Here is a 24,079-nt window from a genome sequence, read left to right on the forward strand (position 1 = left end):
ATTCAATCTGTACTTTTTACTTTTGTAAAGAATACAATTGTAATTTATAATTTTTGCATTATAGATTTTTCTGTTTATTAAAACTCAATTACTGTTACTCAATCACAGCTCAATGTTCACGCATGAACAGTTATGAAGTACAGTGAGGACGTCATAATAATATTCATATTAACGCGCGCGTTGAATCGAACAATACTGTCTGTTGATAAGAGGTCATAGATTAGGTTTTTTAATAATAGTAGTCTGTGTATTTGAAAAGCAAGATTTGGGAAGCGACAATAATTGGTAGTTATTGATTATTGATTGATGAAACCGGAAGGCGGTTATTGAGCGGATGTAGTTGGAATTTAATTTGAAATCACAGTTGTTACCCGTATGCTACATAATACTATGTTGAGGAGTCTTTAGGCATATTAATTAGATTTTATTAATACTGTAAAAATAAATAACGCCATGATGCCTATCAGCATCTTGGGTTGCTAATAATAGTATATACATAGTTTTAAACAAATTATCAAAGTGATAATTCCAAAACTTTAAAAAGCTATCACATTAAATAACCTGTACAAACTAAAATGAAATTTCACCCGTGAAAACCAAAACGAAATTTCACCTGTATAAACAAAAACGAAATTTCACCTGTATAAACCAAAACGAAATTTCACCTGTATAAACCAAAACGAAATTTCACCTGTATAAACCAAAACGAAATTTCACCTGTATAAACCAAAACGAAATTTCACCTGTATAAACCAAAACGAAATTTCACCTGTACAAACGCAGCAGAAACGCGTTCCATTTCTTCAAGCTGTATAATGCACCTGCAAGTGCAGACAACTCAATTGTCTCCACTGTTTAACGAAAACCCACCAAACTGCTAAGTAAATCTCTGTTTTAAATATAGCCTATTGTTCTAATTATAGACAGAAAACCATTTAAACTCTTATTATGGTTTCAGAAGTAATGGCTATTGTTTCATTTTTTTTCAAGAAATATTGAACTTTATTTGTCTTACTTGTTTCCATATCATTATTCAATAAATTGTTGAATAATGTAGCCGCCTTTTTGTGTCGTAGTGAAAGCAATTTCATTTAAGTGAAATCACTTAGGTGTCTCTTTACTTAATTGTAAACACTAACGTACACGTTTCAATGCATATACATTTCAAATCGACTATTTCTTTTCATTTACTGATTGTGTGCGTTTTAGTGGGTCTAAACTCTTTCGTTTTAATCAAACGCTGTAGAATTGCGACAAAGACAAAGTCCAGCAATTCAACAATAGTAATCAAACTCATTCCACATATTAAACCCATGTTTCCTCCAAGTTCGGCTGTAAATAAGAATATTTTTGTTTACCTTTTAAAAAAATGCAAATCTTACAAATATAATATGCCTATCATTTAGTGCGCTTTATATTGTAAACTGTATTTACTTTAGTGTTTGATTGCAGTGTCCAATTTAAAAATTAATATTGTTATTATTAAATTGTAGGCCTAATAAATAGCAATAATTGTGATCAACTTACAAAGCAACTGGTTCACAGAGTATGACGGGACGAGTTCAACAACGGTCATGTCCAAATCTTCAAATGATATGCTAACCTGAAGAATGTTTTCCCTGAAATATGCACAATATTAGAGTTGAGATACATACTTTGAGACTGGGGCACAAGGTACGAAAAGTTATATAATCATATATTTGCTCAAGCTTTTGCGGCTTATCTTTCGCTCTGGGAAGGGTATTTAAAGAAATGCTCCACACACGCCGTTAAACATGAAAGTGTATCAGCCCTTGTAGGCCTACTCGATGACAAAAAATGGTTTCATAAAGGTTGTACACCTTTACAGTTGCACCATCTCTTACACTTTTTACAAGCCGTCTGATTGTTCCAGCTACCATGCCTTTACATTCGACGTTTGATCCAGTTGTGTGTCGGCCATACTTCTCACTATGACGCAGCGTAACGACGCGTACGTAAGCGCAACGCAAGTATTTGTCATTAGGTTATGTCGTGATTGATCAAATTATTTTCGTTGCGTACTCGTCCTAGTTGAAACTGATCCTAACTTACCTTACGTAATCCTTTGTATATCCATCATTAATTTCAAATGATTGTATCGTCGCTGGATCCGGCCATAATGTGCTGGATGTACGTGGTTCATATGTTAGCTGATCACATGCTACTGGACAATCGCATGAAACATTTCTATCACTAACAAAACGATCTGTAAAGTAAAAGTATTTACATTTTTTTTTTAAGTTAAATATTTTGAAAGGTTAAAAAATTTTCAACATAACGTCAATGTGAATGTTCAGAGGACAATGAATGAATGTGTGCATATCCCTGTTCTAAATATACTTTAGTCTGGATGGCTGAAATAGAATTGTACAAGAAACAGCAAACAGCGTTTTAGCATGTACAAAGAATACATTTTTTTCTCGGTTGAAGCAAGGAAATATTTTAGTTTGTTTAAGCTTACAGAGGTTAAGCCTAAATGATGCGGATAACCTAACGTCCACAATGCATAATTTTTTCACCTTCAAGCATCAGTTAGACCTAGAAAGTCCAAAAATAGTAAAATTGACTGAAAGTCAATGGTTGGTTGAATTTAACAGTTTACTTTTATCTTTTATTAGTTTAAACAGTATTTTTTTCTACGGAAGTGATTCACTTTATTAAAACTGCGAAATGGCCTATTCAAATCGTTTTTATTATTCTTCATTTTTCATGTTTTTAAGGGATATACATCTTTAACTTACTATAAGCCGCATCACCACAATTAATGGTCTGTAGAACAGTACATTCTGGAACATCACCTAAATAAAAAAGAAAATCAATGAAATGGTTTTAATGGACATTTGTCGAATTGGTTCAAAGGGGCTGAACCAAACCTAACACCGATTTGAGGCTAATCTGGGCACTTTATTATATCATATTTAGGGCCTTTGATGATCACCGAAAACATCAAGATAAATGTCGGTCATTATTTTTTTAAATCATCGAAAACGTATCTGGAAAATGAAGAACGTTGAAACTTTGCGGATTATGACAATCTTTCAATTATCTTGATTCATTAAGAATAGACCGCCATAGCATTCATTCTTTCAGTACAATATCAAACTCGAAATTATACCACGTATCTTATATATGGATACAAACAGTTTTTTTTCATATAGCTACCGATTTAGTGCTGAAGGAGACAAAATGACAAGACATGTAAATTGTGTGCTTTATGAGAAAATCAAGCTACTTTTTAAAAAATAGGTTGCAAACTATACTAACCTATCATATTAGTTAGTTTACATCCGCATTTTGCGACGACGTAATCAAATCTGCACTCCTCAATACAAAGAGCCTTAGTATATGTGCCTGTGTATTGAAGCTCTTTCCCAGTGCACTTTGATGAGTATGGGTCTGGTAAAGACTTAGTCTAAATTGAAAAAAAAATTAGTTTATTTTTCCAATCTGTTTAGCAAGTAAATGTGAAATATAAGACAAATTGTTTCTTTTCTCTGTAGAATATTTTGTAAAGGTAGTATTACTTACTTGTACTCCCTTTAAAGCAATTTCTGTATGAAAACCAGGAGATACTGAAAATCCAAACGACTTTACAAGAGGAAGTTCATCTGCAGGATGTATCATCATCTGGAGGGGAAAAAAGATTAAGCTCTGTCTACATTATCAAACTAGTTTGAAAAAGTGTGATGTGCCCCAATATGACGTCATCGTGTCCATTATGGGCACATCACATGTTTTTGATTACTTTAAAATAGAGAAAATTTATTTTTTAATCTGTTATACATTCTTTGTTAAACGATTGCTATGTAGTGCGGTTTAATGAGCTGAAATAAAAAAAAATAATAAAAAATAATTAAAATACTAAAACTTGAAAGTTGCAAATAAAATTATTGGTATAAATGTTAAAACGTTGGAATATATTTGAATTTAAAAGATTGAACTAACAATAACCATCACTTAATAGAAGAAGCTAAGAATTTGTTTTATTTTGATGAAAACCAGTCGACTGCATAATTATTTCTTCCATCTATAGTAAGGCTTTTTTCAATTGTAAACTTTGTCATATTCATTTTTACGGTTGTTACCCATTAATTTTATGATATTTTAATGATCACGTTATCTATAATTGCAGTTGCATTTGTTCTTTTGTATAGTGTTTAATATTTAACCTTGCCATTCCATTTGTAAACAGAAAAGGAAATAATTTTTCTTTGTGACTAGAGATCGACATACCACTTCGTATTGATCACCATCTAACCTGAGGTGAATTTAAAAACGTTTCAGAATATATCAATATTAAATCAGTGTTTCGTAAATAGTAGGGTGTGTCGAAAATGAAATGTTTACATGTAGATCAAAGGTGACCATAGCAACCTGAGCAAGTATTTCTTGTTAATGATGGTAACGATCAAGTTGAAACATACAAGAAGGGAATAAGAAAAATAGTGAAAAAACGTGGTCCAACAAAAATCTTACATATCTACAATGTTTCATTAAACATTAAATAGATGCCTGCATGTGGAACTTCAGCGTGATAGAGCCGCAGCGCAATGCCGTAGACGCAACGCAAAGACGTAGACCAATGTCAAGCGACAGTTTCAATAATCGCTTGTGATTGGTCAAGTTACTTACGTTGCGCTCTATCTCACTGCGTTGTGTCTCTAGCGGGAACCATTAAATGGAGGCAATGGTAAAAACGAATTGGCGTACCTTAATTCCTTTAATGCCTTGTTCATGACCAGTATGATCTGTATCATTGATATTAATCTGCAGGAATAAAGAACTTGAGACGCCAGCATGCGATACATTACGCGTCGTCTTAAACGTGTAACACACCCCAAAATCAATTATGTCAGTTGTAAAGTTGTCTGGCCCACAATCTTCTAAACTCATCCATGTACACTTCGTAAGTAGGTCATTAATAGAGTGACTTGCTCTTAGGTAAAGCTCTGTAAGGTTCCAATGGTTTATATTAGAAAAATTTGCATAATTTCCACTGAAAAATGCGCGAATGTACTTCAATTCTTCGTCGGAGACCTGCGATTGACGCAACTGGTTGTAGTTGCAGAATGTAACGGCGGGAAACGCGATTTCGTCGTAGTGAGCAATGGATATCTTCGTTGCAACTGGGTAAGACCTGTAGTTTACAACGGACTCTTTCAATATGATAACAAGAAAGGCTAGCGCTATGAAAACCAGAATGCACCAAATATATCTGTAATAAATGTTTATTTAATTATTAATTCAAATTATAATAAAACAAATAAGCAGACCGTTTTTAGTGCGAGAGAAGAATACATTTTTGTTTATAGACTCGACACTATTGAAGGAAGTGTTAAAGTTGATGATGAATAGGGAAAACTTTTAATCCATGAAAATATGAAGCGGAGATTTTATATTAAGCCTACCTCATTGAGATTATAGAAAATACTACTATTGCACTAAAGTTGTTTTTTTCTCCATTAAAATAGATTAGATATTTCAACACAATTAATGTTTGTTCATTGTTGAGGTTGGAATAACATTATTAAACAAAGATATATTGTATATAATTAAAACATTTGAATTACTAAATCCATTCGAATAAGCGCCTAGTTTAATAGCCTCTATGATGGTAAATTTACACACAAACCAATGCCTAATACAAAGCATAATTTCTTAAATGGTTATATAATCGTTTACCATTGGCGTAACTGCTATGAGTGCTGACGGACTAAACTCAGAGGCCCCGGATCTTATGGGGGCCCCTTAGCAGTGTCCAGAGGAAAAAACAGGCATTAAAATATGTCGAAAGGGGGCCTTCAGCGTTAGAAGGCTCCTGAGGCCAGTGGTCTCAGGCGTTGCGCCACTGTCGTTTACCTACCTTCTGGCAGCGCAGATTGATCGGTTTCCGACGTAACGTATTCCGTGAAGAGTCGTCTCGCCCGCAAACGTACACACTTCATCAGTTAAGCTGGATTTTTCAGGCTGTTTTCCATCATTGGAATCCGTTCTCGCTTCCCGATTGCTAAACGTAAACATCGGATAAACGTTACCGTTGACATTCATGATCAGACTAGGTTCGGACGTTACCAGAACTGGTGAATGATACATCGGAGGCTAGGCCTATATCTTACATCCGTAACTTTCAATCAGATGACTAGGCAACTCTGTTCATTACGGAGTCGAGTTCGTCGACATAAATGGCTGGTTCCCAATTCTAATCAATCGATGTCCACGTAATGATGTGTTATTAGCGATTTAAACACGAGTACAATTCGAAGTGCAATATACAATTTAAAGTACTCGTGTGTCTATGGCAACATCGTGACCAAAAATGTAACTGCAATCAATAAATGGGTGCTTGGATTTAGATTTTATTTGATTTTTTTCCGGACTCATCGCGCTCATACAAAATCAATAGTAGATATTTATAACAAACACCTACATTTTAAATTAATTACAGATAAAGGGTAAACCTTTATAGTTACAAATCATCGTATGCATTGACTGACATTACTAACGGACGTACAATAAATATTGACGATATATAAATATACACTTTCCCACAGAAAACTAACACAACTTAAGATAACGTTTTCATTTCCTAGAATTATAGATGTTTCGATGAAGTTTTTTTTCACAAGTAGGCTACAAACAAATGAAGTCCATTTCAGAAATGAATCAATCAATCGTGTTTTTATAATTATATCGCTTTTGAATGTGTACTTTATTTATTTTTGTTTTAACCATGTTTCATGAGGTAGCCCATCCAGCAAAGCTGATCATTGGGGCCCTCGAATACCTTTTTGTAGTGTGATTTTATAGTTTTCCGGTATTTTTTTATATATTTAATATACGCTGTATTCTGGTTTTACATTTCTATTCAACTAATAATTTTACTTTTCTAAGGAAGGAAATGTTAAAGTCTTTCAGTATTCATTTATTCATGGTCAAACACAGTAAAATATGTATATCATGGGTTTGAAATTATTTTCGTTTGTTCTAAGTTAAGAATTCACATACAATATAAAAATGAATTAAAAAGGTTAACATTTGGTAAAATAGAAACAAAAACACAACGTTTAAAATACAGATAAAATACATCGTTTAAAATACAAATACAAGCAAGATTGGTTTGTGCAAGGGAAGTGATCTACGTTTCCAAGTTTCATTGAATTGCCTCAATACAGTAGGGAGAAATTTCTCATCTTGGGTACACTCTCTTGGTGGAGAGGGTGATACCATGGAGCTATAGCTCCATGGTGATACTATAATATATTTAGCGTTCTTACTATCTTTAGCTAATATTATTCTGTTTTAAAGATTTTCTCTACTGTCTTCATACTTTGTTTATCGAGGCTATAAAACCAAGCTATTGCACAAAATGTTAAAACTGATCAAATTACTGATTGATAAAACAACACCAAGATTATATTGAAAACATGACATTTCTTCACACGTTTTAAAAAATAAATCCTCTGTTTGCACCTATTGGTAACACATGTTGAATTTTCTTTTAGTTTATCATCAATTATTGTACCTAAATATCTATGATGTTTTACAATCTCAACCTCTTTTGATTCGCTTCAACTGTATTCTGTGTCTTTTATGTGTAAACTGACTTTGGGGTTGGGTCAACCGGCTCAGCTACAGTTCACTTAGGTTGACCCTGGTCTCCCCAATTTCAGTTTTTTTGTTATGTATATACTGGAATAGACCGAATAAATAATGAAATGAAATAATTGTCAGCTCACTGTGGTTTTTATCTTTTATCTATAATCTTGTTATAACATCTCTTATAGTGTTGCTCCAAACGGCATTCGTTATCAATCATTACCCACCTAGGTGAGTAGGCTTTAAGGCTTTCAGACTAGCTTTCTTTGATTAATATAGGATCTCTGCAAAAATCGATCTTCGCTTGACGCACCGGTAATTGCCTTTCAATAATGTCTTTGGATTAGATTCCATTGTAAAAACATTTAATTTTATCATATCTAGTTAAATTATTACTTCAGTTCAACTTAATAAGCAACAATAGCGGTGTCATCAGCATAATATGAATTAATGCATTTAGTTTGGCTATAATGGGTAAGTGCAGGCGGTGAAATAAATTTAGTTTGGACACATAAATCCTATGTTAATGATGGGTTCCAAACAATCACCGAGTCAACCTTCAACTATTTTCAATCATGGAAATATTAATAAATCTTAATATTCTTAATCAGTCTTGATATTTTTCTTTTTTCCTAATAATAAAGATAATAAAATCGATTCCACAACATTGTTGAAAACAAAATCTAAAAATCGACCAAGCAACGTACGTACCACAACAACAAAAATATTGTGTTGATGGGCTGCTACATCCATTGAAATGGAATAAACTTTTCAATTTTACTAAAACACTGAAAATATCAAAATATTCAGCACCATTTATCGACGCAACTATCTATCTGTCTAAACTATCAAACTTTATGTGACAAACAAAAAATATGATGTGCCCATATATGGACATGATGATGTCATATCACGACCATATTTGAGCATATCACTACCATATTCGAGCATATCACTACCACATTTGGGCACATTACACTTTTTTGTGAAACTACTTTGATAGTGTAGAAAGAGCTTTAGGCAACGTTAACCACGGTATTATTAGAACAAACGTCATTGAAATTATAAATTTATTTCAGGATTCCAACGAAAATAAACCCGAATAATTTTTTTACTACCCTTATAAATATTTCCTTTTCTAAAAATATATTTTCCATCGTATCACAATTTTGTCACATAATTAATACCTTTTTTACATAAAAGAAATATTACTATATTATTTTATAACTGTACTTTAAAATCTTTTATCTCGTTTGTTCATACTTTCAGTGTTTACTTACTGAAATTGAAGTCTTATTTCTTATATTTTTTTTATGTATATTTGTTAATAAAATTGATTTTAAACAAACAAATGAAAAACTGTCTTACCATAAACAATAGTCAGTGAGAATTATTACAATTTGAGAAAAACTATTTTTTCGCTGTGAGTGTATACAGTAGGTCTATACTTGACTGATAATTGACTAAGTAATTAGAGGTCTATTTGGAGATCAGCTAAATATTACAAGTAATAGAAGTAGCTACTTAAAGACCTGAACAGTTTATAATTATGTTCTATTTTTTGAATACCTTTCTAATATTTTACAGTAAATTAAAAAATTCTTTTATATATATGTGAACTTTATTCAATTAATCGTACATTTTTTTTGGTATTATAATGGTAACCATAAAAACGTGTATTTACAGTGATTTTTACACACAAAAAAATTATTTATAAAATATATACATTGATTATTTACAGTAATGATAATAAAAAATTATATTGACTATTATTGGAAACAGAAGTCATAATAAAATACTGAATAAATACAAAGTTTCATTAGAGGTTTACAATTTTTTTTTTGTTTCTTTTTCGTGCCTTTTTGTTTAGTTTTATTTGTCAATTTGACGAAAGGAAGAACTTTTTTTCTTTGTTCTCTCACTTAAATTAGATAATTAAATATATTACTTATCTGGAGGACCAAACTTAAAGCCTTGGCTTAATGTGTCCTCCTCACACAATTGTATTTATTAATTTATGTTTCTGTTCATATTGTATTATATTGTGTGAAACAATAAACTTGAAACAATCAATGGAAAAAATGTAGGCCTATACATATAATATTATAAGTATCAAAAATAGCAGATAGTGTTTAGGAAGATTCTGCATATTTGCAACGGCCTACAAATGAACATGGTTATAAGCAAAAGTTATATATTGATTGATTGAATCTGGCATATGAAAGTGCTTAGTTGTTTCTATTAACTAATTGAAAATACCAGTGTGTGTGTTTTGTTTTCCAATCGTTAGCTACCGTTTCCACTACAAACAATGACATTTAAAGGCACTTCAAAACAGTAAAAGTCTTCCTTTAAATTCATTTATTATAAATCTTTGTCTGATAGTGTACTTAATTAACTAATTGCGGAAAATATTATATACAGTTACTTCTCTATTGGTCAATAGACAAAGTCATCCTTACAAAATCCATTAATAAACAAATGATTACTGCGCACGCGCAAGTTCTGAACTCATGACACGTACATTTTCTAAACAATTAAATTGCCCCGGGTCCCAATATTCTTTGTTATTTTAAGAAAGAACATTATTTGACAAAATATTCTCATGAAAATAATTGTCCACAAAGGCAAAAGTAAATATTAATGCATCAGATATTACTAGGCCTAATTCAAAAATCGATGTTATTGATAATTATTTATTTGGAATTAAATACATCTTGATACTTAGGTTTCGCAACAATGGTTGAGATTACTGTGTTTTACGATCAAAATAATGATTGAAGGTAACTACGAATGTATAGCATGCGCAGCAGACACTAATTAGATATATTTTTGTTTTCGTACGGCAGTAGCAAAGAAAATGTGAGCGTGCGCTGACGTAAGAAAAAGAAAGAGAAGTCTTTAATTAATTATTACCTAGTTCAGAGGTCCATTAGAAACACAATAACGAATCAATTAAATAATCGATACGGCGTAATGAAGAGGCTCATGGGAAATGGATAACAAAATAATAAAAGTAATAATAGTGTAGGCCTACTACCTCGAGTTACGATTTCTGATCATTCTATTTGGTGTACATTTAGTCTGTTTTCTGTAAACTACTTTTAACAATTTTAACATTCACGGCAATTCTTTGTCATGGAAGCTTGGTCAAATGTGGACACATTTTCGGCAAACCAGGAAAAAACGAATGATAACCGGCTAAGTTTTAGGCCTACTAACTATATCGTGCATCCACGGGATGGCGTAAAGTCTGACGATGTTGGTAAAAGTAACTCTTCAAAGAAAAAACATATTATTGATGATTTGGAATCGTTTTCACAGAATACTACTCTACATGGGCTCAACTATGTTACAAGTAAGGAGTCGTCCACAGCTAGAAGGTATGTTTACCCGTCTGTCTGTTGGTCCGTTGCGTTTAAATTTGGCATTAAAACTTGCTGCTTTTAAATGCTATTACATTTAATTACTTTTTTTTTTATGAATATCTGTATATATTTTTTGGGGGTGGTGTTGGAGGTGGCTGCCCATGTATTCAGAAATCAAATGTTTCTTTAAGGTAATTTATATTTTGTGGTTCATTAAACTTTTCAAGCCGAATTAACATTGAATGTTCATGTTGCAAATTTAAAACACACAACTTGATTCAGATAGTGGAACACCAACTCTTGTAAGAGATGTTGATAATGTGTCCAGTACAGTACGCGTAATTTATTAAGCTAATTTTTATTTTTCTTGTTCGTTATATTCTTTCCTAAAAGGTTGGCTTGGACAGTGATTGTCACAGCAATGATGATTGTGTTCATATACATCGGGATAATAAACAATGTCCTACGGTATCTAGACCGTCCCATCAACACCATCATATCAATGAACTATCTGTTAGATATGGACTTTCCGGCAGTGACCATCTGTAATTACAACCAATGGAAAGCCTCCATTGTAGGACCAGACAATTTTAATATGTTATTTCTGCTTTCCTGGTCAAGCTTGAAGTATCCGGATCAAGAGACATTGGATATTATCAATGCAACTAAAAGAGATTTTGACTTAACTGATTTTAACATGACTCATCAGATTGAGGATATGCTGATGAGTTGCTCGTGGAAGAATGCTGAGAGATGTGGTCCGCGAGATTTTAGGCGAGTAGTGACCCAATGGGGTGTATGTTACACATTCAACAACCCGGAAAACTCAAGCCAAATAAGGAAAGTAAAACAGTCAGGTAGTAATTATGGGCTAAGTATGCGACTGAAGGTCGAGCAAGAAGAATACATACATGGCGATAATACTGGAGCTGGAATCAGGGTGCGTAAAATTACTTTGCGTAACATAACTTTACCTTATGGTTTTAGGTTTAGGATAACGTTCGATAAATGTTGGGTTCATATACATACTTTACTTTAGGCAATTTATAATTAATTTGCCATATCAACAAAAAATATAAAAAAGAACAAGTTTTACATAAAGTAAATGAACTTAAATTCACTGATTCTATATCGTACTATTTGATTAAAACTCGTTTTAAATGTTATGTAACTACAATAATTTCCTAAAATTGTTAAGCTAAACTGAATATGCCGATATATTGTCTGACATTTTTAATTAACACGAATTTTGTTACCAATAGTGACCTTTCATTTTCATGCAACATCGCCACGCAACTACGCAGCTATTGAGTCTAATTACATTTCAACTCAATAGTTGTTCCTATTGTTGGTACACAGTTGATTACCTACTAGTCTAGGTTCTAGACTGAAATTAGTAAAAAGATAAATATTTTGACACATATGGCGTTTCATACGTATAATACATGAGCTCGTATTTTCAGACTAAAATCGAAACGCCGACTGGTGGACTAAGATAAAACGACAGAAATACAGACTTGGGGCAAGTCTAATTACATACTTGATATTGCACCATGAACGAGCAAAAAGCGTCATAATACCACTAACGAATTCAAAAATTCAAAATTTGTACCGGGCCATCAAGATGTATACTAACGTTATTAATATTTAAGAAGAAAGACGCCGAGCAATTGTGATAATTAAAAAACAAACAAAACTCTTCTTCTATACATATATTAATATCCTAATAACCAATTCCATAATTATACTTGTGTTATCGACTAGAAAAATAAATTGAATTTTACAAGGAGAGCAAATTGACCCACGTTAATAAATCAAATACAAATTGGTAATGTCAACATTTGAAACAATATCACCAATTTAGGAGAATTTCCTAATTAAATAAAGATCGGTATCAGCACAAATTATAATGAAATTATTAACCTATTTGACCTAAAATTCCATCAAAATTGAGGGGAAGACAAAGTCGACCCGACAACGACGGCGTGACAAAGATGGCGCGACAGCGACAACGCGACACAACGAAACGCGACTGGCGGCGTGACAACGACGGCGTGACAAAGATGACGCGACAGCGACAACGCGACACACAACGAAACGCGACTGGCGGCGTGAAAATGGAAACATTTTACAAATTGCGGTCATAATGACGATGCAAAATTTTAAGTCAATTATGTAATGACAGCATCGATAATTATTAGGATGGTAAATAAACAATTTAAAATCAGATTTGAAAATTTATTTAATGACTACACAAAATACGGATGATGATGACGTCAACAATGACAGTGATAAAAGTGTATTGGATGACGATGAAGATGATAACGCCACGATAGTCCGGGTAATAATAATGATAATAGTAGAATACAAAGACACTTTTATTTTTTGTCTTTAGGCACATGTGGCCAAGGATTACCAATAGTAAATTAATCACTGTCCTATCAAATAGCCCCTGATACAGGGGCTATTTTGTGAACCAGTTCACTCCCTACTCTTCTCGAATGATGAATTCTTTAAAGTACACACATGTTATAACTGTGTACACTGGATCTATGGTTTATAGTCCTTATCCGAGAAGACTTGTTCCACCACCAGACCTATGAGTGAGTCGGCCTCGAACCCTTGCCGATATTGTTGGCTATTTAGGTACGGTAAACGGCGCCCCTGCCTTAATCACGCGGCCATTTGACTCGTGATAAATATAACGATGATTATGATCATGACGATGGTAATAACATGTAACTACAATAGTTTATAACGGTGACGAGAAATTATGTTGAAGCCTATGATTTTAATTTGAAATATATTTTACAGATAATGGTACATGAGCAAGGACAGATACCATTGGTAAAATCCTTAGGGTTCTCCGTCTCCCCAGGGTTTGAATCTCACGTTGGAATGAGACATACAAAGGTAAGTACAGTGTCGTAACGGCTATGACCGCTCACTGGCTAAACTCAGAAGACATTAAAAGAAGTCGAAAAGGGCTAAAAAACGACCTAAGTCTCCAGTGTTGGAGGGCTACTTAGGGTCCCTAAACCAGGGCCTCATGCCTCTGCGTTACGCCACTAGGTAAGTAACAACTACTATCAAGATTCTGTGACGTCTGTATGAATATTCTGAAGGATATCACAAAGAGATTATACCCATCTCCTCCAACAACATTTTAAACACGAGCGTCAAATATTTCGTCAACGATGTGTGTGCTGTCACGTCACCGATGTGTGTGATGTTACGTCACCGATGTGTGTGCTGTTACGTCACCGATGTGTGTGATGTTACGTCACCGATGTGTGTGATGTTACGTCACCGATGTGTGTGATGTTACGTCACCGATGTGTGTGATGTTACGTCACCGATGTGTGTGATGTTACGTCACCGATGTGTGTGATGTTACGTCACTGATGTGTGTAATGTTATGTCACCGATGTGTGTGATGTTACGTCACCGATGTGTGTGCTGTTACGTCACCGATGTGTGTGCTGTTACGTCACCGATGTTATGTATTACAAATGACTGTTTTTTTAAATCATTTTTTAACTACAGAAGAATTTCTCCTTTGGAATATCACCATCAATGAGACACATTCATTTGAATTCGATTTTCATTATCAATAATAGGTGTATTTTTATTAGGCCGACACCGGTTTCAATTCCATTAATGTATACCGCGCACAGGCTTTGTATTTAACGTATCTCCCTAATGTATTTCAGTTCAATACATTGATTGACTTCGACACCTAATCATAATGCTTCCAGACCTGTAGCTATACAGGCTGCAACCATTTCTAAATATCGACCAATAACAAATATGGCGCCGTAATGATCTTTTTAAATACTTGTGCAGCAATGATGCCTTAATGTGATGTATATAGTCTTGTTTTTATAATGCATTTCATTTAAAGGCCAATTTACAGACGAGTGGTAATGTTCAGCAATAACGGTAGATAAGCGGAAAGCAAACATATAGAAGCTATGTTATTTACTACAACGCGGAGCGGATGGGCAGTTAGCGCGGAGCGGATGGGCAGATAGACAGGTTCTACGTGGAAAAAGCGGGAGGGGGATAGGGGGGGGGGGGCAAGCACGCGGTTTTCCGCTTACCGTTTCCGCTCGTCTATGTAAATTTGCTTTTATGCAGAAATAAATAACAGTATCATAAATCTAATTTGTGTAAATACTTTGGACGATGGTTTCCCTCAAAAGACAGCTGTTTATTGTCACACAAGACAAGACAAGACATGATACAGTACGGGAATCGGCTGTCATACCATCAGACGCAAACTAATAGTCACACCCCTATTCCCATCGATCATGATTAACATGGGTCTCGTTTATTTTTCTGTTGTATTAGGTTGAGAATTTACCATACCCCTACCCGTCAAATTGCAGACAAAGGGCTTTGAAATACGGACCGTACACGGCACAAACCTGTAATTATGAATGCTATGTGGATTACGTCATCAAAAACTGTGGTTGCCGGGATTATAGAATGCCAGGTTTGTTTATTATTATTATTTATATGCAATTATAAATCAGACATAGGCCTAACCAGCCCCCTAAGCTCTTCATAATATGGATTTTTAAAAAGGCGCGCATCAAACGGCTCCTATTATGGATACAATGATAACCCCTATTATGGTTGAGTCCAAACGAAGCCCCTATAATGAACAGATTTCACCAACCCTATTGGAAAAACGGAAGGGGGTTGGGATTGGTGAAATGGATATAAGAGGAGAGAATGCCATTTGCCTTTTTAAATAATCACCTGTTATTATTTACATAAATGTAATCTTTCAGGAGACGTGCGAATATGCGACGTTTACGAGACAATAACTTGTGTAAATAATGCAACGTGTAAGTATTAGTGATTTGATTTGATGAAATCAGACAACGTAAAATGTATTACTGGAAATCCGTACCTTCGTGTATTTATTTTCATAAAAAAAACCCAACGCAACACCGACTGTTCTAAAGCGTGGTTCCCACTATCGACGTAACGCAACGCAGCGACGTATTGACGTGCTGTATTGCGTGATCACAAGTGGGAACCGACGACACAACAATGCTGCTAACATCGTTTGGTTTCACGCAGGTTTGATTTCACGCAGGCGGGGCAAACACAATTAATGGAAGGGCATTTTCTTACGTTGCGTAGGTCGCATTACGTTGCGTCACCAGTGGGAACCAAGCTTAAGCGGGGTCCGTTCAAGATCATAATTGTTTCTTCGGGAAAGTTAGTGATCTTCACCACAAAGTTAACCATTTATATTGTTGTTTACAATAATATGGTAAACAAAACTATGTTTAAAATAAATCTTTTCAAATATTTTAAAAACTTTTCAGTTGATTTTATTTTGGAGGGGGAAAGGTGTTCCTGTCCAACCGCGTGCTCGACTGGTGTTTATGACGTCAGAGTTTCGTCAACATATTGGCCCTCTTCTTACGTCACTAATATGTATTTAGGACCGATGAACGTTTCAGAGACCGAAGCAAGGTGAGTCTCTCTTAACAACACCTCGAAAAGAAGCCCATGAGCTTCTTTTTTTCGTAATCTTGGTTGAACCATGGAGGAAATATCTGTATATTTCCTCCATGGTTGAACGGGCTTCTACGAGGTTTTACTGTATTTTGTTTCTTATCATCTGTTATCATATTTATCATTATCTTCCTCGTTTCAATAACTATCATATACCATATCATCTTCATAATTATCTTTCCAAAGGCAACTTCGTCATAATAATGGCGATATTCATAAAAATAATCAATATTTCTTTTGTTTTTATCTTCGTCACTTTTCTTTTGATCAAAAATGTGATGTGCCCATATGGACACGATGACGTCATATCACTACTTTATTTGGGCACATCACAATTTGTTGTCAAACTAGTTTGATAGTGCGACCGAGCTAAGTCACAAATGACGTCATCAAATAAATTTAATAACAATATCCTTTAGCAGTATCATTATCAGAATCACACCTTAATCAATATCATCTTAACCTAGGGCCTAATGTATGTCAAATTGATAAATATTGACCGAGTATTGTGTTTGGATTTTTGAGCGAAATTAATTTGCGAAGTGAGAGGAATAATGATACTAATAAAAGGTCAACAAATAATCAATGACAAATAATCAGCCTTGCTCGTTTAATGTTGAAGAGTAACATATCAATTAAGGGCCGATCTACTTGGTATAATGTGATACTTATAAAGAATAATTATGAATTGAATAATATTGAAATCAAATCAACTTACCCAAGCTAAGCAGGCCTAGTTGGAACTCCTTCCGGTTGCGTTACGTTGATAAAAGGCCGACGTAACGTCATTCCTTCCCTGTATGCTTCGTTTCGTTCTACAGATTATTGCTGCTATCCAAGCATTGCAATACTTAAATTTGTCTCAGCTAAAATCGTATTTTAAACATAGCACTTGTTTTCGATATTCTCAAATGAACACTAGCAGTATTAATTGTAAGCAATTAGCAGTAAACAAGGTCATTACTGTGTAATTTCCACATTTCTGATGAAGCAACAACTGAAATATTCCAAAAACTGGTCATTGGGACAGGCCGAAAATTACGCATGCGCAATCAACAACACGTGATGGTCTAAGCTCTGTCTACCCTATCAAACTAGCTTGACAAAAAATGTGTGATGTGCCCAAATATGGTGGTAATATAACCAAATATAGTAGTGATATGACATATATGGGCACGTCACATAAAGTTTGATAGTGTAGACGGAGCTTTAGACTAGAAGCTTCACTCAACGCAAACATTTATGATGTACTGCTTAGTAGGAACATTCATGTACTTTTTATGAAATCAGTGTATACAGTATATGAAGCAACATTTTGATATTTAGATCTTAACGCTATTTCGATATTATTTTACCAGAAAAAATTTACTTGACGTAAAAATATATTTTGAAGAGTTGAGTTTTGAGAAGGTAGAGCAGATACCCGCCTATGACCTGCTGAGCTTATTAGGTAAAGTGATTTTGTTTTTTTAACTTTTAATTTAAAAAATTATTTTAGGCCAGAGTTATTCCTTACCGTACAGGGATTTTGGCTGAGAAGAAATTAATGTTTTCGTAAGTGTTCTCAATGTGCTAAGATTGAAGTACAATTACGTAAGATAATGGGCAAACTGACCAATTACATAACTATAAACTTTTAAAACATGAGTTACTAATCTAATAGGCCTAAATATCTTTTTCAGGTGACATCGGCGGATACATGGGTCTACTTTGTGGCATGAGTTTAACAACTATATTTGAATTTGTCGACTTTTTTGTCTGTGTTTTCAACAAAGGTTGGAAAATCCGATGAGTTGTACTAATAGTCCGGTGGCAGGAGGGGGGAATCACCACCCGAAAGGGGACAAATTGCCATCCAACTTTTCTAGACCAGAATTTTTCGTAGATTACGAATATGGAAGGTAATCGATCAGGATAGGAAGCGTTTTCGAGATATAAGGGGTCAAAGTTCAAAATTGACCAATTACAACAATGTATTATGTATATGTATTATAACAAATTTATTAAAGCACAATTTGGTCTTTTATTACATTTTTATGATTATAAGTGTCTATTCAATCACCTTATGAAAAAAAAATTCTTTGTAATTAAGGGTCAAATGTCAATATTGACCAATCATAGAACGTACCTATAAAACCAAATAAAAACTTATATTTAATAAAAATTGGATGTTTTCTCATCCTGTTAATCAATCATACGCAATGTAAAAGAGCGAATACATCATTTCATCAGTTGACATAAGGTCAATTTCATCAGTTGACCTAAGGTCAAAGGTCAACATTTTAATACACGTATTAGTTAACAAATAAATGCAAAGTTGTCCAAACTATGATATTGATGGTTTTACAAGTAATCAAATTATTTGATTAGTAAAGTTATGTTATTTCATTTTAATTTTGATTAATATAATTATAATTGATACTGTATTTAATCAAATCAGACTTTGATCAGGATAGGAAGCGAATAGGAAGAGATAAGGGGTCAAAGTTCAAAATTGACCAATTATAACAATGTATTATATACATATGTATTATAACCAATTTATTGAAGTTCAATTTGGTCTTTTAATACATATGTATGGTTATAGGTATCTATTCAGTCGCCTTATAAAACAAATACTTTTCAATTAAAGGTCAAATGTCAATATTGACCAATCACACAATTTGCATATAAACCCAAATAAAAACTAACATTTAAGAAAAATGTTATGTTTTATCATTCTGTTAAGACATCTATCAATCATACACAATCAAAAGAGCACATTTATCATTACACAAGTTGACATAGGTCAAAGGTCAACATTTGAACAAGTGATATACTAAATAATGTAAAGTTGTTCAAACTATGAGATCGATGTTCATAAATGTAATCACGTTATTTGATCAGTGAAGTTATGGTATTTTTATATTTTTCTAGTGCGCATTATTTTAAATGTATTAATATAATACTGTAAAATAAATAATAAAATTATTAATATTATGACGGTTAAAATGTTATGATGTTAAAATGTTACGCTGACCTTCAATGATTTGCCACTATACAGTTGAATTTATTAGGGCTACAATATTCGTTTTTGGAAAAGAAACTACTATTCATCAGAACCAGAGAATACCAATTCGTACAGGATAGGGCATAGGCAGATCCAGGTGGCCAAACTCAATCCACAACTCACTACACAGACAGACCACAATTTTTATATAGACACAGATAGTTTGGCCCATACAGGAAAGAGTTTCCTGTACACAAAAGATTCTAAAATAACCCATATGGATTTGCCCGAATGAACCCTCTAAGGACCCTTTTGGGATCTCTATGTGGTGTGCTACATAAGGCCCTGTATTAGAAATTAATATGGGGTAAATAGTTCATAGATGAACTAAAATGTTCACCCTCAATCTTTAAATAACATTTATGGATTTGCCCAAATGAACCCAAGGGCCGATCCTTCATGGACCTTTCGGGGTTCTCTATGTGGGTCTACAAGAGACCCTATATTGGAAATACTGTATGTGGGGTGAAAATGTGGGTTCATAGAGATATAATAAATATCCCTGTGCACCCTCGATCATCCATAAGAAACATTTTATGGATTTGCCCAAATTAACCCAAGGGCCGGTCGTTCTCCATGGATGGACATTAAGCCCCATAATGGAAATAGAAGGGGTGACACTGTGAGTTCATATAGACAGGCGCGGCCCATGGAATAAAGCTGCCTGTGCACTCTCGATCCTTAAGGAACACTTATGGATTTGCCAAAATTAACCCCTCAAAGGCCGGTCCTCCATGGATGGACATTAAGCCCCATAATGGAAATATAAGGAGTGACAATGTGGGTTTATATAGACAGGCACATGGAATAAAGCTGCCTGTGCACTCTCGATCCTTAAGTAACCGATTTGGATTTTGCCTAAAATGAAACAGCAGGTCATCTATTTAGACCCTTCTCTACTGTATGTTTAGTTCTACATTTGGCCCCTGTATCAGATCAATGCATTTGGCTACATAAGTTATTGTGTTAGAAATATATCGGGTAACTAAAACTGTAGGTTCCAATATTATGCCATGGGAAAAGACTGTCTGTGTACCCTCAATCCTTTTAAAAGGAACCCATATGGATTTGCCAAAATGAACCAAGGGTAACTTCTCTATGAACCGTACATTCCGTTTATTGGAGATACATGGATACCTGATTGAAATTGCTCAAATGTTTCTGAAAGACATTGTACTGTATAGTAGTAGTATTCCCCTTCCACACCTCTTTGAATTAAATCCTCCCGATAGGCTCTTATGTACAGGATTTCAAAGCAACAATCACACTTGTATTTTTCAAGCAGTATAATCTATTAGATTGAATAAAAATATCTATTATAAACAATTTGCCGTTAGAAATCTCTATGCCATGACGTTATTTAGATGAGAAAAACAGGTCAAAGGTTAAAATTACAGAAAAATAGTGTTTCAGTCACTTTTTGAAAAAAATGTTGCATTATGGCAAGTATAAACATATATATTGTGAACAATTTGATACCAAAATTGGCTCCTTACGACAAATATTTATTAATTTATGTTTTTATAACCTTATTCAATTATGTCAAAGGTTAATAACCACACTTCCGGTCATTTTCAAGCAATATCATCTGTTACACTGAATATAAATGTATATCTTGGGAACAATTTGCTCCTATTTTTAATTCTCTCTGACCTGCTGTTACTTAGATATAGCAAAAAGAGGTCAAAGGTCAAAATTGCTAAAAATGGGGTTTCCGGTCAATTTTACAAAGAAAGTTCTGTTAGAGCTAATATAAACATATACATTGTGAACAATTTGACACAAAAATTATCTCACTAGGTCCAGAATTTCCAGAGATATAGCATGTTTTTATATTGGTCAATTTTGAACTTTGACCCCTTATATCTCGTAAACGCTTCCTATTCTGATCGATTACCTTCCATATTCGTAATCTACGGAAAATTCTAGTCTAGAAAAGTTGGATGGCAATTTGTCCCCTTTCGGGTGGTGATATCCCCCCTCCTGCCACCGGACTATTTCGATTTCTGACGACTGCCGACGACCTACCTAGGTCAGGTCAATTGATGTCGTCGGTCATCACCCGAAACCATCAACTGGGATGGGAGCGAGGAAACGCTTCCTAATATCCTTTCATGCGCACAGTGAATAAACATGACGTTGTACGTCGGTCGTCGAAAATCTGTCTAAAGCCGATTTTCCACTAGGCAAATTTGTTCGCGCTAATCGCGTGTCAGCTTATACGCATGTGTAGAGAGGGGTTTGGAAGATGGAAACATGAATACACATGCGTATAAGCTGGCGCTTTCGATTCGCGCGAACAAATTCGTCTAGTGGAAAATCGGCTTATTAAGTGGAAATCAACAACTGCTGAGGTATTCGAGAATTTTTTCAACAGTTAAATACTCATATATGTTTACAGTGTTTTGTCTTCAAAACGAGTTATTGATTGTGGTCAGTACGATTAATTTAACATAGTTTTATCAATAATTAAAAAAATGTATATTATTTTTGTATGAGTTGTAAATGTAATTATATATTTTAACTTCAGCTATTTTGGTACGTAAATGTTTTCTGTAATTGTAACATAGTTTTATCAATATTATTATGATACGGCGGTATAAATTTAAAAATATATATTATTTTTGTATGAGTTGTAAATGTAATTATATATTTTAACTTCTTAACCAAGACTATATTAAAGACTACGGCTGATTTTTGTTTTCTGTAATGGCATGTACCAATACTATACAAATTACCTTCAACTAATGAAATAAATCGAAATAAAACAAATACAATAGACCTATAATAGAGTATATCAACAAAATTAAATCACGAAATATGACAATAAATAAATATAGGTCTACTACTCAATGTCTCTCATTGTTATTCATTTACAAACCGTTGTGTCTTAAATCTATAAACTATTATACTCTCTTATTAATGTAAATATATACCATGTATAGGCCTATTATCACCACCTTTATAACTTTTACTGGTCCTCCTCTTACACCAAGAATATCTAAACTACTTTGTTTTCTTATCATAATTAATTTTAAACATATTGATTATTCTACATTAAAACAATTTGCGGGTGGTTGTATACTTTTTGGAATATATGAATTCGAAACTGCAGGTATATAGGGAAACATTGGAATCGATATTAGTTTGTCGGAATCGCGCGTTGAAAGCATTTTGTTCTTCAGTTTCCTAGTAGATCTAGAAAGAACAATCTGAAAGCATTGTTCTTCAGCCTGGATGTAGCCAGACTTTTCAATCGCTTCTATTGTGTCTGCCAGATGATTCAAACCCAACGAAGGCAAACCTCCGAGGCCTACTTCTGAAGGGCAGTACAATTAGGCCTAGCCTAGGTTAACATTTTATTTAATTGAGAACAGTTTATATAGTGCTACTTACTGAAAGCGTATAATTATGGGTAGCTTTCCTGGTCATGCTATGTCCGGGATTTCTTTCCTGGCATTGGCAACATTTTGGACAATACAGCAAACTTTTAATCCTACGTACGCTAGCTACCAACGAACTGGTCGTAGAGGTGATAGAAGGTTACAGAGATTGAAGAGATTACCAGTTGAAGGAACTGTAGTGCTTGTTGTTGGTGTAATCGGGATTATTGGTGAACAAGTTTACAAAACATGGAAATGGAGGCTTTTTGATGACAACGGTGTTGTAGTTTATTCTGACGTCTGGCAACACTGCACTATGTACGCTGTATTCGCAATCTACGGAGCTTCAAAGATCGCTGTTGGAACTTATTTGAAAGGCGCGGAAAGGTGGACAAAAGTCTTCTTAACGTTCGCTTACTTCGTAGAATGTATGTTATTTTATTTTCATCTCCATGGGCGAACAGAATTAAATATACGGTTACATACATTAGAAGTGCTCGCTGTGTTTATGTGCGTGTTGTTCAGTGCGGGTGAAATCTGGTTCCCGCGAGATGATGTCTTGCCGTGGTTACGCACGTGGGCTACGTTTCTCCAAGGTACTTGGATGTTGCAGGTTGGGTCAGCGCTTTATCATCCTTTGCGCAGCGATGATTATTCATGGGATGAAGACGACCACTTAAATGTCAAATTCTTCTCAATGATTTTCGCATGGCACTGTATTCTAGGGATTGTCGTAGTAACCTTGCAAATTATCCTAATAAAAACAACGATGAGGTGCGTATTTGGAGCGCTGCCATCCTCTTATACTGGAATGAATGGCGAAGCCGAGGAGAACCATCTAGTTTTTATCGGCGGTAGAAACAATACCAGTGATGAAGAATGCCAAATATTTAGCCAGGAGATTCTAACAAGCGAAGAAGAAGGTTAGCAATTTGCAACAACTAATCGACATTTCTTAAATATTCGAGCGAAATCCTCGAATTTTACTCGAAAATTCGTGCGTGGTAAAATAATAGAAGTTTAAATAGTATTAAAGTGTACCGCCACTGTATTTTAATCAAACACATGGACAAATATGAAGAAAAAAAGTTCTTGCCATTTTAATTTACATACATTTTATACCT

The 24,079-nt window shown here is 34.2% G+C and overlaps 4 protein-coding genes across 6 annotated transcripts in view; 2 read left to right on the plus strand and 2 right to left on the minus strand.

The window, feature by feature from the left end:
- Positions 1-409: 409 nt before the first annotated feature.
- On the minus strand, positions 410-17,550 carry LOC144842780 (acid-sensing ion channel 1-like). Of its 3 annotated transcripts, XR_013612176.1 has the most exons (9): positions 5,885-6,067; positions 4,732-5,236; positions 3,550-3,648; positions 3,286-3,433; positions 2,763-2,819; positions 2,074-2,227; positions 1,528-1,619; positions 744-1,332; positions 410-561 (listed from the first exon to the last, which is right to left on the minus strand). XR_013612176.1 is itself a non-coding variant. In XM_078699313.1 (8 exons), the coding sequence occupies exons 2-8, from the start codon at positions 4,912-4,914 to the stop codon at positions 1,184-1,186; spliced, it is 882 nt and encodes a 293-aa protein (XP_078555439.1). In that variant the 5' UTR covers positions 4,915-4,970; positions 17,242-17,550; the 3' UTR covers positions 410-1,183. The 3 variants fall into 3 exon arrangements, 2 of the variants coding, with proteins under 2 accessions (XP_078555439.1, XP_078555438.1); XM_078699313.1 differs by lacking the exon at positions 5,885-6,067 and adding an exon at positions 17,242-17,550 and having other exon boundaries at positions 410-1,332; positions 4,732-4,970; XM_078699312.1 differs by having other exon boundaries at positions 410-1,332.
- Positions 10,756-18,315, plus strand: LOC144843474 (acid-sensing ion channel 4-A-like). The gene is made up of 8 exons (XM_078700260.1): positions 10,756-11,000; positions 11,379-11,925; positions 13,800-13,898; positions 15,339-15,483; positions 15,785-15,841; positions 16,331-16,481; positions 17,882-17,973; positions 18,206-18,315. Exons 1-8 carry the CDS (start codon positions 10,756-10,758, stop codon positions 18,313-18,315), a joined length of 1,446 nt encoding a protein of 481 aa, XP_078556386.1.
- Positions 18,316-20,595: 2,280 nt separating this feature from the next.
- The window catches only part of LOC144842798 (small ribosomal subunit protein eS1-like), a 32,678-nt gene continuing 29,194 nt past the window's right edge, over positions 20,596-24,079 (minus strand). Inside the window, exon 7 of the mRNA XM_078699340.1 lies at positions 20,596-20,605. The gene's annotated coding sequence lies outside the window, so the exon portion shown is untranslated. The remainder of the gene's footprint in view (positions 20,606-24,079) is intronic.
- Positions 22,892-23,895, plus strand: LOC144842796 (transmembrane protein 45B-like). The gene has a single exon (XM_078699337.1). The coding sequence runs from the start codon at positions 22,984-22,986 to the stop codon at positions 23,881-23,883; it is 900 nt and encodes a 299-aa protein (XP_078555463.1). The 5' UTR covers positions 22,892-22,983; the 3' UTR covers positions 23,884-23,895.

This window comes from Antedon bifida, chromosome 5, assembly GCF_963402885.1.
Source record: "Antedon bifida chromosome 5, ecAntBifi1.1, whole genome shotgun sequence".
NCBI lineage: Eukaryota > Metazoa > Echinodermata > Crinoidea > Comatulida > Antedonidae > Antedon > Antedon bifida.